The sequence below is a fragment of the Zingiber officinale genome, chromosome 7B (genome assembly GCF_018446385.1).
Source record: "Zingiber officinale cultivar Zhangliang chromosome 7B, Zo_v1.1, whole genome shotgun sequence".
NCBI lineage: Eukaryota > Viridiplantae > Streptophyta > Magnoliopsida > Zingiberales > Zingiberaceae > Zingiber > Zingiber officinale.
In genome coordinates, this window is record NC_055999.1 from 74,843,024 (window position 1) to 74,858,358 (window position 15,335).

At 41.2% G+C, this 15,335-nt stretch overlaps 1 protein-coding gene across 1 annotated transcript; it reads left to right on the forward strand.

The window, feature by feature from the left end:
• Positions 1–603: 603 nt before the first annotated feature.
• Positions 604–1,310, forward strand: LOC122003831 (non-specific lipid-transfer protein 1-like). The gene is made up of 2 exons (XM_042558828.1): positions 604–1,015; positions 1,110–1,310. Exons 1-2 carry the CDS (start codon positions 663–665, stop codon positions 1,114–1,116), a joined length of 360 nt encoding a protein of 119 aa, XP_042414762.1. The 5' UTR covers positions 604–662; the 3' UTR covers positions 1,117–1,310.
• Positions 1,311–15,335: the final 14,025 nt, after the last annotated feature.

The window sequence follows — 15,335 nt, forward strand, 5'->3', positions numbered from 1 at the left end:
CTTGTGATAGGGGACGTTGACCGTCTTAACTTTGACCTTCATTTTGATGAAGACTTTTCCTAAGACGGTCCCTCCTTATTACCACATCAATATATATTAAGGTTGATTTAATTAATCTATGTTTAACCCAATGGTAGGCGGCTAAATAATAAAAAGTCCACAAAAATTAAAGAGGATTCAGACCCATTTAATTGAGTTGCCACCTCATTAATTACTTTGCTAACTAATTGAACTACCAACTCTAAATAGTGGGGTCCTCCCCCTAAATCCACCTTAAATTCTATTTAATAAGTCAATGGAATTTTTGATTACCTAAAACTAGAAGACATGTTAATATTAAAGTTTTTTTTATTTATAAAGATGGATCTAAAGAGATATATTTAACTCATTTAAAAACACATTAGCTCCATTAATCATAATATTAAACATTCATAAAACAATTCGAAGATCCAAAAATTGACAAGTGGAAAAATAGCAAAATCATTATTATTATCGATCGAATTAACTCTCAACTACCAACTACTCCTTTTCATTAATGCAATTAAGCCACTCTATTCCATTTTATCACTATAAAATCTCCCCTCCATCACTCATTCACTCACATTCCTCTCCACACCACACACCACCAACCCCGACGATTCCCGCTCCCGTTCTTCTTCCCGATGTCTCGCTCCGGTGCCTTAGCGGTGGTGCTCATGATAGCAGCAGTCGTCGCCCTCCTAGCGGGGTCCCAGGCCGATGCCGTTGTCACCTGCGGCCAAGTGGCCTCCAACCTGCGGCCCTGCATTCCCTACGTGACCGGTAAGGTGTCGGCGCTGCCTCCGCCCTGCTGCAACGGGGTGAGGAGCCTGAACACCGCCGCGCAGACCACCGCCGACCGCCGTGCAGCGTGCAGTTGCATCCGCTCGCAGGCATCTGGGATCTCCGGTCTCCAGCCCGGCCGCCTTTCCGGGCTCCCCGGCAGCTGCGGCGTCCACCTTCCATTTCCCGTCAGTACCTCCACTGATTGCTCCAGGTCCGTAACTATTTGACATCATTAGATTATTTAGTCCTAACTATTTGACGGTCAACTTTTATCGTAACATATGTCTGTGAATTTGGTCATGCAGTAACTGATCGACCGGACCGAGTGGACCAGATACTATCCGAGTTATAGAGGGATACATGGAATAAAAATGGGAGGTCGAGTCTCATACTTGTGATCCTCCCATCGCGTCTAGCTTCGATGCCGAGGCTTGTTATTGTTCTATATATCGTCATGTTGTTTTGTCTATATTCTAATATATACTTCTCCTTCGTATCGTGTGAAATTCCCGTATATTTATTCTAAATGGATATCCTCTTACATCTAATGTGATAATACTCGTGATTCATTTGTTTTAAACTTTTTTTTATTAAAAAAATTAAAATATATGCTTAATTTTCCAACTCTAATCCTTATATATTATACTTCAACACATTTATTTTATTTTATAATTTAAAATCTTTAAAAAAAATATTAGTGTAATATGGACAAAATAAAATATATGGGATAATTGATGATTAAACTTTACTGCTTGTTAATAACCCTTTTTCATTGCTTTTTATTTTTATTTAATTTTTTAAATAAGACTAGGTAGTTATTAATGTTTCAAATTAAATAGACAGGACATGATATTCATGGAAAGAATGAGAGTTTGGCGAGGAGAGATTGAAATTCATTCCATTTGATTTCAGATGAACGGAAAATGATAAATAAAAAAGATTCCAGAGAGATTCTAAATCATGTGATAATAACTATAGTCATAACTACTAAAACATTCTATTCATAAAACATTATATTTCATATTACTTACTAAAACGTTATTTTTTTTAGAAAAAAAGACATTTGAACTATGCTGACTCAAGGCATAGGTCATTACGGCCATGTCAAAGTCTCGTATTTTATTGAGGCCCGCATTGTTTGAATTTTTAATTTTAATATTATTTATAATTATTTTTTTAAAAAAATTACTTTTATTTTTAGATTAAATTAAGGGCCCCTATTTATGGGCCTCAATTTTTAAATTGTAATATTATTTATAATCAATTTTACAAAAACACTCACTTTTAATTTTAGATTAATTTAAAAGAAAATCTATTTTGAATTTTAGATTTTTTTCAATTTTATTTGTTATTGTTTTATTAATTATATATCTTATTTTATAAAATTTTATTTTTTATTGTTTTAATAAAATCTATGTTAAAAATTAAATAATTTAATAATTTTATCAGTAAAAAAATTTATTATCAAAATTTAAATATAAAAATTTAATTAGTTATTTTACATTTCAAAATATTAGGAAAATTATTTTTTTATAAAAAATATTTTTTAAATTTATATTATTTTTTAAAAAAATATTAAAGATCAATTTTTTTTCGGTTGCCTTGGGCCTTCGTAATGATTGAGACGGCCTGCATTTGAATCCGTTAGGTTATTAGCGCTTCCAAATCTTGAGATAACACCAACTTAAGTATACTAGCCAATTAATAAAATAAATGTATTCATAAAATACTTTTGGCCATTAACTAATTTTATATAATCAAATATTTACATTCCATAAAACAAGTTGACTTATGACGGGTGGGCTTTGACGTCTCTTGTAGAGTCGAACTTTGTGTCTCCTATCAATAGGGATAGGGATATAAATGAATTAAACGTTCATGAACAAACGTGATATTCAGTTTAGTAAATGCTTATTTATATTCATTCAATATAAATAATATAAACAAGATCAATTAAATAAACAATCTTAAACAACTCATTAAACAAAATAAATAAGATTGAACTTATATGTGTTTAGTTCGTTAATGTTCATGGATAACGTTCATGAATAATATTTGTGAATATCATTTGTGAATATTTAGGAACAATGTTCATGGATTATATTCATTAATAAAACTCTTATCAATATACAAAATAAGTAAAAAAAACTTTTAAAATGAATAAATAAATTTGAATTATTAAGCTCAATAATCAATTAAATAAGTAAATATTTCAAACAATAAAAAAACAACCCTACTCAACTACACCCATAAAGCTCAAAACCGACGATAAAATCAACTTACCTCTTCTGCAATCTAGACAGGCATGTAGTAAAAGCAAATCCAAACCAAATCCATCGACATCACAAAATCCATACAATGTCCATACCATCAAACAGAACAAGTTTAGCATAATCTAAGTAAGAAGACCAAAAGACCAACAATATCCTCGTGGTCTGCAGGGGACTAGCAACTGGAACTCTCTCCTGACAGCATCAACCTGAAAATAATAACGGAGGCGGGAGTGATTCCAACGCTCAGCAGGTAACAACTGATATACATAGTAAGGAAGTAACATCTAGCACTAATCATGCGTACAGTCTCCTAACGTAATAAAGGTAAATGCAAACTGAAATAAACAGGAGAATATTGTACTAACCAGGATCTGGTACAAGGATAAACAGTCCGAGAGGTATAGAAATCCTGTATGCATGTAAGCATGAGCATCCAACAATATGCAGCAAATAAATGCAGCAAACACAATCACAAGAAATAAATGCATCAATGCGTATGATGCCAATGATGCGTCCTGGTCACCCCTGACGCCAGTCAACCATCTCACACACAATGGTGAGACCGAGTGGGTAGGGCTGTGACAACCGTGCACTCTGTCGTCACTGCTCCTGATGAGTGACCGAGCGGACGGGATGCTGTCGTAGTACACCTATCCTCCTACCCCAAATCATAAATGGGGGAGTGCAATGCTCTCATCTCCCGGTACACGATGACGGGGAGGAATCTCTGCCGGCTACCACGCTGCGTCACACTACCCATGAGCGGACCAACGGAGCCAAACAAAGTCCCTGCTGCAACATACTCTGCTTGAATCGACCACTAACCCATGAGTGGTGGTGTGTGCAGATCCATGTAACTGGCGATGTGCTCAACAACAATGGAGCGGACTATCGCACAGCATGCAATCATGCGAATGGTGCATGACACTAATCATGGAAATATCCTGAGCTAAACCATATATATATAGAAGGTGCACCTTAGGTCAATGAATCAAATCAAAGGTACACAGATAAGATAAGGTATAAAACCTAGGTCCTGAACATGGTGAAGCATGGTATATCACTACCCCCTATAAACATGTATAAGCAGGTAAGAAATAACATGATATGCAAAACAAGTATCAACCAAGCATGTAACAAGTATCGGGTAGTGACTAACCGAAACAGATAAGAAACATAATTATTGTAATTTGTTAAATTCACTACTATGCATATCAAACGACATAAAGTCAGAAGTACCCGCCTCCAATAGGAAAGTTCAATCTGGTCCAAATACGACGTCGAGATACTCGTCTCGCGTCAAAGTCCTGTAACACATGGTATCCAAATTTAGCTAATTACATATAAATAAATTAGCTAAATCAAATCCTCAAGAAGCTAATATAAATCCAGATCCAATTATAGACCCTAATTGAATCATTTAACTCCTCAATCGTTTCTAATCCATTCGAATTAGGACTTACAATAAACATGGTTAATCATAGCATCTTACCCAATTTAGTCTTAATTCGACACATATATCAACTAATCAAATAATCCAAATTCATTTTGATCTACATCCAAGATCAAAACCTACATTTAACCATTCAATCACACTAATCATGAATCAACTAGTGATATACTAACCATCTAGTAATCCATATCATCTCCAATTCAATCCATACCTAATTCATCAACAATACAAACCAATTTCCCTACTTCTTACCTTAATCTACAGCCCAACAAATCCATAGCAAAGACAACTTGCTGTCGGGACAGAGGTAGCTGTTGGAAATCAAGAAACGCCCTACAATGCACTGTCTGGACCAAAATGAAGCTCAAGAAATCGACATCCAAACAACAACCAAATTTCCAGAACAACCTAAGCACCTTTCCTCTTCCTCTAATTGCCTGCGATGACCAAGAACTCGACGAAGTTGCTGCTGGAAACCCTAATACCAAAGACTCAGGCCGATACAAAGGTGGCTGCTCGCACTGGACGGCTGGCAGATCGGTTCTAGGGCATAGCGTATCAAGACTCAGTGCCGGCACGTCAGCAAAGACGAAATCGAAGAAGCAGCGGCGCTGAGTGAAGCTAGGGCAGAGGAAGGGTGGTCGACGCTCTATGGCTGACGATGGATCTGAGCTCAGGGGGCTTCCTCCTCAGGCGACGTCGAAGATAGCAGAAGGTCTGTCGGCTTCAACTCGTCTGTGAGAGAACAGAGAGAGGAGGAAGGAGAGTTCGGAAGAGGAGAGAGAGGCGTCGGGTGTGGCGCGAGCGCAGGGGTGAGGGAATTGGTCGGCTCTCTATTCCCCGGCGTCGTCGGCGGCGGCGTCGGGCAGAGGAGAGGAAGAGGGCGTCAGCGTCAGCCAAGCACAGTGGTGGTCGGCTAGGGCAAAAAGAGAAATCGGCCGGCGCTCGTGTGGTGAGGTCGGAAAAGAATGGAAATCGGCGTGCGGCTCGGCGAGGTGGCGGAGCAAGGTGGCGTCGTCGGGTGGAGGACGAAGAGCTCGGGAGGATGGAGGAGGAAATCGGCAGAGGCATCTGCGGTTTGCGGCTCGGAGAGGACGGTTAGGGCAAATGGCGTCGGCGCGCGGGGAGGAAGAAACGGAGAAAAGAAATAAGAATAAAAAAAAGGAAATAAAAAGGAAAAGAAAAATAACTTTTCCTCGCTTAAATGGGGTAGCCTAAACAGGCATTCCCGTGCCCCGTTTTTATTCCCGTAACCTGAGCCATATGAGCTCCGAAAAATTCCAGAAAAAATTCTAAAAATTCTAGAAAATTTCCTTATCATTATTCGCCACTTTCCAGTATTTTACATTCTCCCCCACTAATAAAAATTTGGTCCCCAAATTTCGTTATCTACCATCAGCAAATACTAACAATAGATAAAGAGTATAATTGCTGAACGGTAAATTAAATCACATACCTCAAGTGAAAAAAATGGGGGTATCGAGCTCGGATAGTATCCTCAAGCTCCCAGATAGCCTCCTCGTCCGAATGATGCTGCCATCCGACATTTAACAAGTCGAATAGTCCTGTTCCGCAACTGACGATCTTTCCGGTCTAAAATCCGTACCGGAACTTCCTCATAGGTGACGTTAGGCTGAACGGGAACTGCGATATCGGTCAACACATATGTCGAGTCGGGTATATACCTCCTCAATATAGACACATGGAATACGTCGTGAACACCTGCCAAAACTGGTGGTAGCACCAAACGATAAGCTACTGCTCCAACCCTTTCCAAGATTTGGAAAGGTCCAATGTATCGCGGAGCTAGCTTACCTCTGAGGTCAAATCTCTTCACCCCTTTCGTGGGTGAAACTCGCAGTAAAATATGGTCGCTAATAGAGAACCCCAGTGGTTTGTGTCTCAGATCAGCATAACCCTTCTGGCGATCCCTGCACCTCTGACATCCTCCGTCTGATAGTACAGACCAACTCTGCCTCATGCTGAGCTCTATGAGGTCCCAACAACTAGGCCTTCCCAACCTCATCCTGATCGACGACTGAGAAACTATGGTAACAAGAATACCCTGCTCTGTATGTCCCTGCTCCTCAAGGGCTAACTCAGAGAACCTTGAACCAAGTCTGTAACTGAAACTCGATGGCAAGCCAAAGTCCCTCTGGACTTCCTGCTGAGTGCATCAGCAACCACATTAGCTTTTCCCGAGTGGTAGCTAATGGTACAATTGTAGTCCTTCAGGAACTCCATCCATCTCCTCTGTTGGAGATTAAGTGTCTATCTCAGTGAACAGATATTAGAGACTCTTATGGTCAATGAGAATCTCAAGTTTAACACTGTACAGATAATGCTGCCAAATCTTCAAGGCAAAAATAATGGCGATCAGCCACAAGTCATGTACTGGGTAGTTCTCCTCATGCTCCTTCAACTGCCGAGAAGTAGGAGACTACCCTGTCGTGCTGCATCAAAACAGCCCCAAACCCTATAGAGATGCGTCGGTATAGTGCACGAATCCGTCCTCTTCAGAAGGTAAAACTAAAATCGGAGCGGACACTAGTCTCCGCTTCAGCTCCTGGAAGCTGGTCTCGCAATCCTCAGTCCAAGTGAACTTCACGCCTTTCCTGGTCAGGCGTGTAAGTGGCATAGCAATCCGAGAGAAACCCTCAACGTATCTCCGAAAATATCGAGTTAAACCAAAGGGAGTTGCGAACCTCCTCTATAGACTCCGTCTATTCCCAACGGTAACGACCCCTATCTCCTGTGGAACCACGGTATACTCCTACTGGTGACCGTGTGTCTCAAACATCCCACAGAAGACAACCAAAATACGGCCTACTGATCTTCACATATAGACGTTTACATCGAAACATCTCTAGAACTATGCGAAGATGGTGTACAAGACACCTCGGATCCGTAATAGATCACAACATCGTCAACAAAGACAATGGAACCCGATCCAAACATCCTAGGAATATCTAATTCATCGAGTCCCTGAAAACATCTAGGGCACCGCAAGCCCTAATGGTAAAACCAAGACACATAATGTATGTATCATAGTCATTCCTAACCATAAGATCCTCGACAATAAACAGATCTGATCACCAACGATATAAATCACCAAAGAATAGATCTTCCAGTGTGAGAACAACACTCCATCACACGAAATACCACATATGTGGGAGCAACGCTCTACCACAAACAATCCGTAATATGTGGGAGCAACGTTCTATCACAAACAATCCATAAGTGACCAAGACATCTAACTATCCAACTAGAGATTGTACAAGATCACTTTACCACATGTCATTGTGGCTAGCCAAAGGTATAACAACCTAGTAAGAAAATCAAATATATTGTCAACTCTCTCAATATCGTAGTGGGGCGGTCACCCACCAATAGGAGAATTAGTTGACAGGGTAATACAACAAATGATGTAATGTAGGCACTCCACATCCTACACTCAACATAGGTAGAATCATCATAATGCTACCAACAATATACCTAGCACATGTGCACACACAACATAAGTATGATCGACATAATCCTCCATTTAGTACACACCCAACACTCTCATAACACAGGTATAAATCAGTGTGATACCTCCAACAATACATACCGAACTCGTATGCATAAATCAGCGTAGGTATAATCGACAATACACCTCAAATATTACACTGAACACATCTGCACATATCACAACTCAAATTAAATCGATAAGATACCTCCAAATAAACAATCAGACACGTATGTCTAACCACAAGGGTATAATCTACTAGACACCCACAATAATCATAACTGGACAAGTATACATCACATAGATATACATAATCAGCATATTCGTGTCTGATACCAAATAAATTGTCAAATAACTAAATCAGTTCATGGGTCAATTCAACACTAATTACATCAACTCAAACTACAAAATGCCAACCCACATAATATCATATGTATAAATGTGTACGACCCAAAAGAAAAAGTCAGAATTCAAAAACATCAAGACACTCTCATTTTTATCCTCAAAAATATCAGCCCACATAATATCAGATGAATAAGTCTCTACTCCCCATGAGAGTAAGTTAGCATTCAAAATATCAAATCATTATTTATCCACATAGTCCAATATCAGAGGAAGCAAATATCAATTTTATCATCCTGTTAACTAACCACAACTAACTAGATTATTAAAATCTCATAGGCACACTCAACCGTAAACTCTCTAGCACCCGATTTATAATCTGATCACCAACTATAATCATCAAACCTGTGAATATCATACATGACACTCACTATATCACCATCAACGACAACCCAAATAATAGATCATCAAAATAGTTATCCACTAATAGATCATCAAAACAAATATCTAGTAATAGATCATCAGACAACCACACAACATTTACTCTCATAAATCATTAGAAATCAACACATCACAATATCTGATCTCACAATATCCCTCAACCTCAAACCATTCTCAACAATGATCAAACATGATAACTCCCCAATGACCAATTTTCATCGTATCGGGTACCCTAATATCCAAAAGATATGAGTATAAAAACTCTACTGGCTAAGTCAACAGGAATATGTAGGTATCATCCATTACTAAGCTAACAATAGCTGAGGCTGGTACGTGTCTCCATCTCCTACTAGTAGTAACAGAAGCTAAAACTACTGATGGTATGATTTGAAAAATCACCAGAGACTATTATCCTTGATCTCTATTAAGGTCAACCATGCTCAATGGCTAACCCATCACATGTAATATGTGTTACAACAACCAGACATGTACTAAATAAAGAATGATAATACATGTTATAAACTATAAAATTAAACATCATACCTATATGTTGTCTGGAGATGTTCCATCGCTGTCCAGTCCCCAATTTCTGACCTCAAAATTCCGAACATGAAAATCACCGGAAATCCATATAAATCCGAAACGGAAATCCATAACATATACATAATGAAAAATCCATGCAATCCAAATAACTACCCAGTTTGACTCGCAAACTTGGGCTAACCCAAATATCCAGAACACCAAAAGCAGGTAACATAACCCGCTCTGATACCAATAAATTAGTATCAGTTAAATCTCAAAAATCCGTAACACGAAAAATAACAAGTATTGCCAAACTTGGCGCTCTGATACCAAATAAATTGGTATCAGGTTATCCCAAATATCCAAAATATGAAAGCAAAGATCGTAAAACTTAAGCTCTGATACCACTAAATTGTCACGCCCCGGAGGAGTCCCTGTCCGAAGAAATTTCGGCAGCATCTCCCCTGTACGGCGGACAATCTGAAACTTTAATACATCACCATATACCTCAGCCACAAGCGGCTGGAATAATAACAATAATAAACAAACAATCACCCACGCAGTTAATAATTTAACAAACTGAAATAGTGATAAAATGACTCAAAAACAACCCTACTCAACTACACCCATAAAACTCAAAACCGACGATAAAATCAACTTACCTCTTCTGCAATCTAGGCAGGCATGTAGTAAAAGCAAATACAAACCAAATCCATCGACATCACAAAATCCATATAATGTCCATACCATCAAACAGAACAAGTTTAGCATAATCTAAGTAAGAAGACCAAAAGACCAACAATATCCTCGTGGTCTGCAGGGGACTAGCAACTGGAACTCTCTCCTGACAGCATCAACCTGAAAATAATAACGGAGGCGGGGGTGAGTCCAACGCTCAGCGGGTAACAACTGATATACATAGTAAGGAAGTAACATCTAGCACTAATCATGCGTACAGTCTCCTAACGTAATAAAGGTAAATGCAAACTGAAATAAATAGGAGAATACTGTACTAACTAGGATCTGGTACAAGGATAAACAGTCCGAGAGGTATAGAAATCCTGTATGCATGTCAAGCATGGGCATCCAACTAATATGCAGCAAATAAATGCAGCAAACACAATCACAAGAAATAAATGCATCAATACGTATGATGCCAATGAAGCATCCTGGTCACCCCTGACGCCAGTCAACCATCTCACACACAATGGTGAGACCGAGTGGGTAGGGCTGTGACAACCGTGCACTCTGTCGTCACTGCTCTTGATGAGTGACCGAGCGGACGGGATGCTGTCGAAGTACACCTATCCTCCTACCCCAAATCATAAATGGGGGAGCGCAATGCTCTCATCTCCCGGTACACGATGACGGGGAGGAATCTCTGCCGGCTACCACGCTGCGTTACACTACCCATGAGCGGACCAACGGAGCCAAACAAAGTCCCTGCTGCAACACACTCTGCCTGAATCGACAACTAACACATGAGTGGTGGTGTGTGCAGATCCATGTAACTGGCGATGTGCTCAACAACAATGGAGCGGACTATCGCACAGCATGCAATCATGCGAATGGTGCATGACACTAATTATGGAAATATCCTGAGCTAAACCATATATATATAGAAGGTGCACCTTAGGTCAATGAATCAAATCAAAGGTACACAGATAAAATAAGGTATAAAACCTAGGTCCTGAACATGGTGAAGTATGGTATATCACTACCCCCTATAAGCATGTATAAGCAGGTAAGAAATAACATGATATGCAAAACAAGTATCAACCAAGCATGTAACAAGTATTGGGTAGTGACTAACCGAAATAGATAAGAAACATAATTATTGTAATTTGTTAAATTCACTACTATGCATATCAAACAACATAAAGTCAGAAGTACCCGCCTCCAATAGGAAAGTTCAATCTGGTCCAAATACGACGTCGAGATACTCGTCTCGCGTCAAAGCCCTGTAACACATTTAGCTAATTACATATAAATAAATTAGCTAAATCAAATCCTCAAGAACCTAATATAAATCCAGATCCAATTATAGACCCTAATTGAATCATTTAACTCCTCAATCGTTTCTAATCCATTCGAATTAGGACTTGCAATAAACATGGTTAATCATAGCATCTTACCCGATTTAGTCCTTATTCGACACATATATCAACTAATCAAATAATCCAAATTCATTTTGATCTACATCCAAGATCAAAACCTACATTTAACCATTCAATCACACTAATCATGAATCAACTAGTGATATACTAACCATCTAGTAATCCATATCATCTCCAATTCAATCCATACCTAATTCATCAACAATACAAACCAATTTTCCTACTTCTTACCTTAATCCACAGCCCAACAAATCCATAGCAAAGACAACTTGCTGTCGGGACAGAGGAAGCTGTTGGAAATCAAGAAACGCCCTGCAATGCACTGTCTGGATCAAAATGAAGCTCAAGAAATTGACATCCAAACAACAACCAAATTTCCAGAACAACCTGAGCACCTTACCTCTTCCTCTAATTGCCTGCGATGACCAAGAACCCGACGAAGCTGCTGCTGGAAACCCTAATACCAAAGACTCAGGTTGATACAAAGGTGGCTGCTCGCACTGGATGGCTGGCAGATCGGTGCTAGGGCACAGCGTATCAAGACTCAGTGCCGGCACGTCAGCAACGATGAAATCGAAGAAGCAGCGGCGCTGAGTGAAGCTAGGGCAGAGGAAGGGTGGTCGACGCTCTATGGCTGACGATGGATCTGAGCTCAGGGGGCTTCCTCCTCAGGCGACGTCGAAGATAGCAGAAAGTCTGTCGGCTTCAACTCGTCTGTGAGAGAACAGAGAGAAGAGGAAGGGGAGTTCGGAAGAGGAGAGAGAGACGTCGGCTGTGGCGCGAGCGCAGGGGTGAGGGAGTTGGTCGTCTCTCTGTTCCCCGACGTCGTCGTCGGCGGCGTCGGGCAGAGGAGAGGAAGAGGGCGTTGGCGTCAGCCAAGCACAGTGGTGGTCGGCTAGGGCAAAAAGAGAAATCGACCGACGCTCGTGTGGTATGGTCGGAAAAGAATGGAAATCGGCGCGCGGCTCGGCGAGGTGGCGGAGCAAGGTGGAGTCGTCGGGTGGAGGACGAAGAGCTCGGGAGGATGGAGGAGGAAATCGGCAGAGGCATCTGCGGTTTGCGGCTCGGAGAGGACGGTTAGGGCAAATGGCGTCGGCGCGCGGGGAGGAAGAAACGGAGAAAAGAAATAAGAATAATAGAAAAAGAAAATAAAAAGGAAAAGAAAAATAACCTTTCCTCGCTTAAATGGGGTATCCTAAACAGGCTTTCCCGGGCCCCGTTTTTATTCCCGTAACCTGAGTCATACGAGCTCCGAAAAATTCCAGAGAAATTTCTAAAAATTTCATAAAATTCCCTTATCATTATTCGCCACTTTCCGATATTTTACAGTGTCAGTTCTTGATGAGTCAAGTTTATATCTAGTCGAGTTCTATTCGTCTTCCCATAGGTACAACTTCTAGTTGATAGGTTCATGGCGAGTCACCTTCAGGCGGGTAGAGTCTATAGGATTGTTGAAGACTAGAAATGGGGGGGGGGGTGAATCTCGTTCATTTGAAATCTTTTCTTTTATTTAAAGTAAATCAAAGTAGTAGCGTAATAGAGAGAAGAGAAACACAAAAACATAAGTCCCTTTTTACTAGGTTCATAGTCCAGTGACTACTATTCCAAAGCTCGCGATCCTTGATCATTTTTAATGGCTAATCTAATATAGTTCTTTTGAAGAAGCAGAATAGTACAATGAATATAGGAGGATAGTAACAATACAACTAACTCATGAGAATGTAATAATAAAATATACCAACAATAAAGTATCAAAGATTGAGCGTAGATTGCTGGAGAGTCTTCCGACGTCGTAGTAACTTGCACCTTTTGGTTGATTGATCCAACTATCCATCGACTAAACTATTGGGTGACTCCGGAGATAGGGGGTGAATATCTCGCTCGCTCGCTTGCTACGATGATGATGTTACAGTGGAAAATATTTGAAGCAAATCTCCCAACACTAACGCAAAGGATTTACTTAATATCCACCTCAAATGAGGTAACTAATCCAAGGATCCTACCCTCTCTCACACATCCACTATGAAAAAACTCTTTCTCAGAGACACTCAGGAGGTGGAGAAACCTTGTACAACACTCTTAACAATCTCAATAAGAATACAATATAATGCACGAAGCCTCCCATGTGGTCGAGCCGAGCGCGCAAGACTCTGAGGATCTCCCGATTGGTAACCTCTGCTTGCCAATTGCCTAGGGGGTACGCCATTGATGTGAAGGATTGTTGGATGCCATAGCCTTCACACCATTCTTTGAGCTCTTGACCAGAGAACTGCCTCCCATTGTCAGACACGAGTCGACGTGGGATCCCAAACCGGCATACGATGTTCTGCCAAATAAATTTGGTGACCATCCGCTCAATAATTCTTGCAAGCGGCTCGGCCTCTACCCATTTTGAAAAGTAGTCCACCGCCACCAGTAGAAACTTTCGCTGACCGGTTGCCATAGGGAAAGGCCCCACGATATCCATGTCCCATTGGTCGAACGGACACAATATCGTGGATGCTTTCATTTCCTCAGTCGGTCGGAGCAGCATGTTGTGGTACTCTTGGCAAGAAAGGCAAGTGATCACTGCCCGAGCGATGCCCTCCTAGAGTGTTGGCCATATGTATCCAGCCAGAAGTATTTTTTGAGCCAGCGCGCGGCCGCCCGGATGACCCCCGCAAGCGCCTTGGTGTACCTCCTTCAGGATGTAATCGACGTCTTCCGGTCCGACGTATTTGAGTAGGGGTCGGGCGAAAGCCTTCTTATAGAGTTGTCGTCGATCAGTGTAAACCGACCGACCCTCTTTTTTATCAGGCGAGCATCCTCCGGATCGGTAGGTACAGTTTTCGTACACAAGAACTCTGCTAGGGTTATCCTCCAGTCATTCGGGAAGGCGATGCCTTCCATTCGATCGATGTGGGCCACTAGTGAAACTTGCTCAATCAGCTGACTTATAACGATCGACGTTAACGAACTAGCCAACTTTGCTAGCTCATCCGCTGCTTGGTTCTCCGATTGGGAGATCTTTTGGATAACCACCTCTTGGAAGTTGCTCGAATTTAGCTTTATCCCATATGCTAGTAAAGTCCGGCAAGTTTCGTCGATATCTACGCATAGCTCAGCCGCTCGAAGGGATTTGATGAGTATGTCATCGACGTATACCTCCATATTACGACCGATCTGCCATCGAAATACTTTATTCATTAGCCTTTGATAGGTGGCTCCAGCGTTTTTCAGTCCTAACGACATGACGTTGTAGTAATATGTTCCGTCAGCCATGATGAAGCTGACCTTCTTTTGGTCCTCGCGAGTGAGCGCCACTTGATATCATCCTTGATATGCGTCGAACATGCAGATCAGCTTACAACCTACCATCAAGTCCACCAGTTGATCTATCTAGGGCAACGGATAGAAGTCCTTCGGGCATGCTTTTTTTAAGTCACGGAAGTCGATGGCGATCCGCCATTTGTTGCATGGCTTGGAGACTAATACCACATTATCTAGCCAGCTCGGGAACTGGACTTTCTTGATGTGGCCAACCTCCAATAGCTTTTCTACCTTTGCCCGGATGATCACATTCAGCTCGGCGCTGAAGTCCCGTTTTCTTTGTTTAACTGGCCAAGCATCCGGTCGGACGTGGAGCTTGTGCTAGGCCACACTCGGGGAGATGCCGGGTAACTCATGTGTCGATCAGGCGAACACATCGTGGTTTCCCCTGAGGCAGGCGATCAGCTCTGCCTTCTGCTTCTCCTCCAGGTCGGTAGCCATGAGGGTCGTGGCTTCCGAGCCGCTTGGGTGGATCTGCACCTATTCCTTTTCTTCATATACTAAGGTGGGAGGTTTCTCGATAATAGCATTTACCTCTAGCCTGGAGCTTTCTGTGCTGCTTTGGC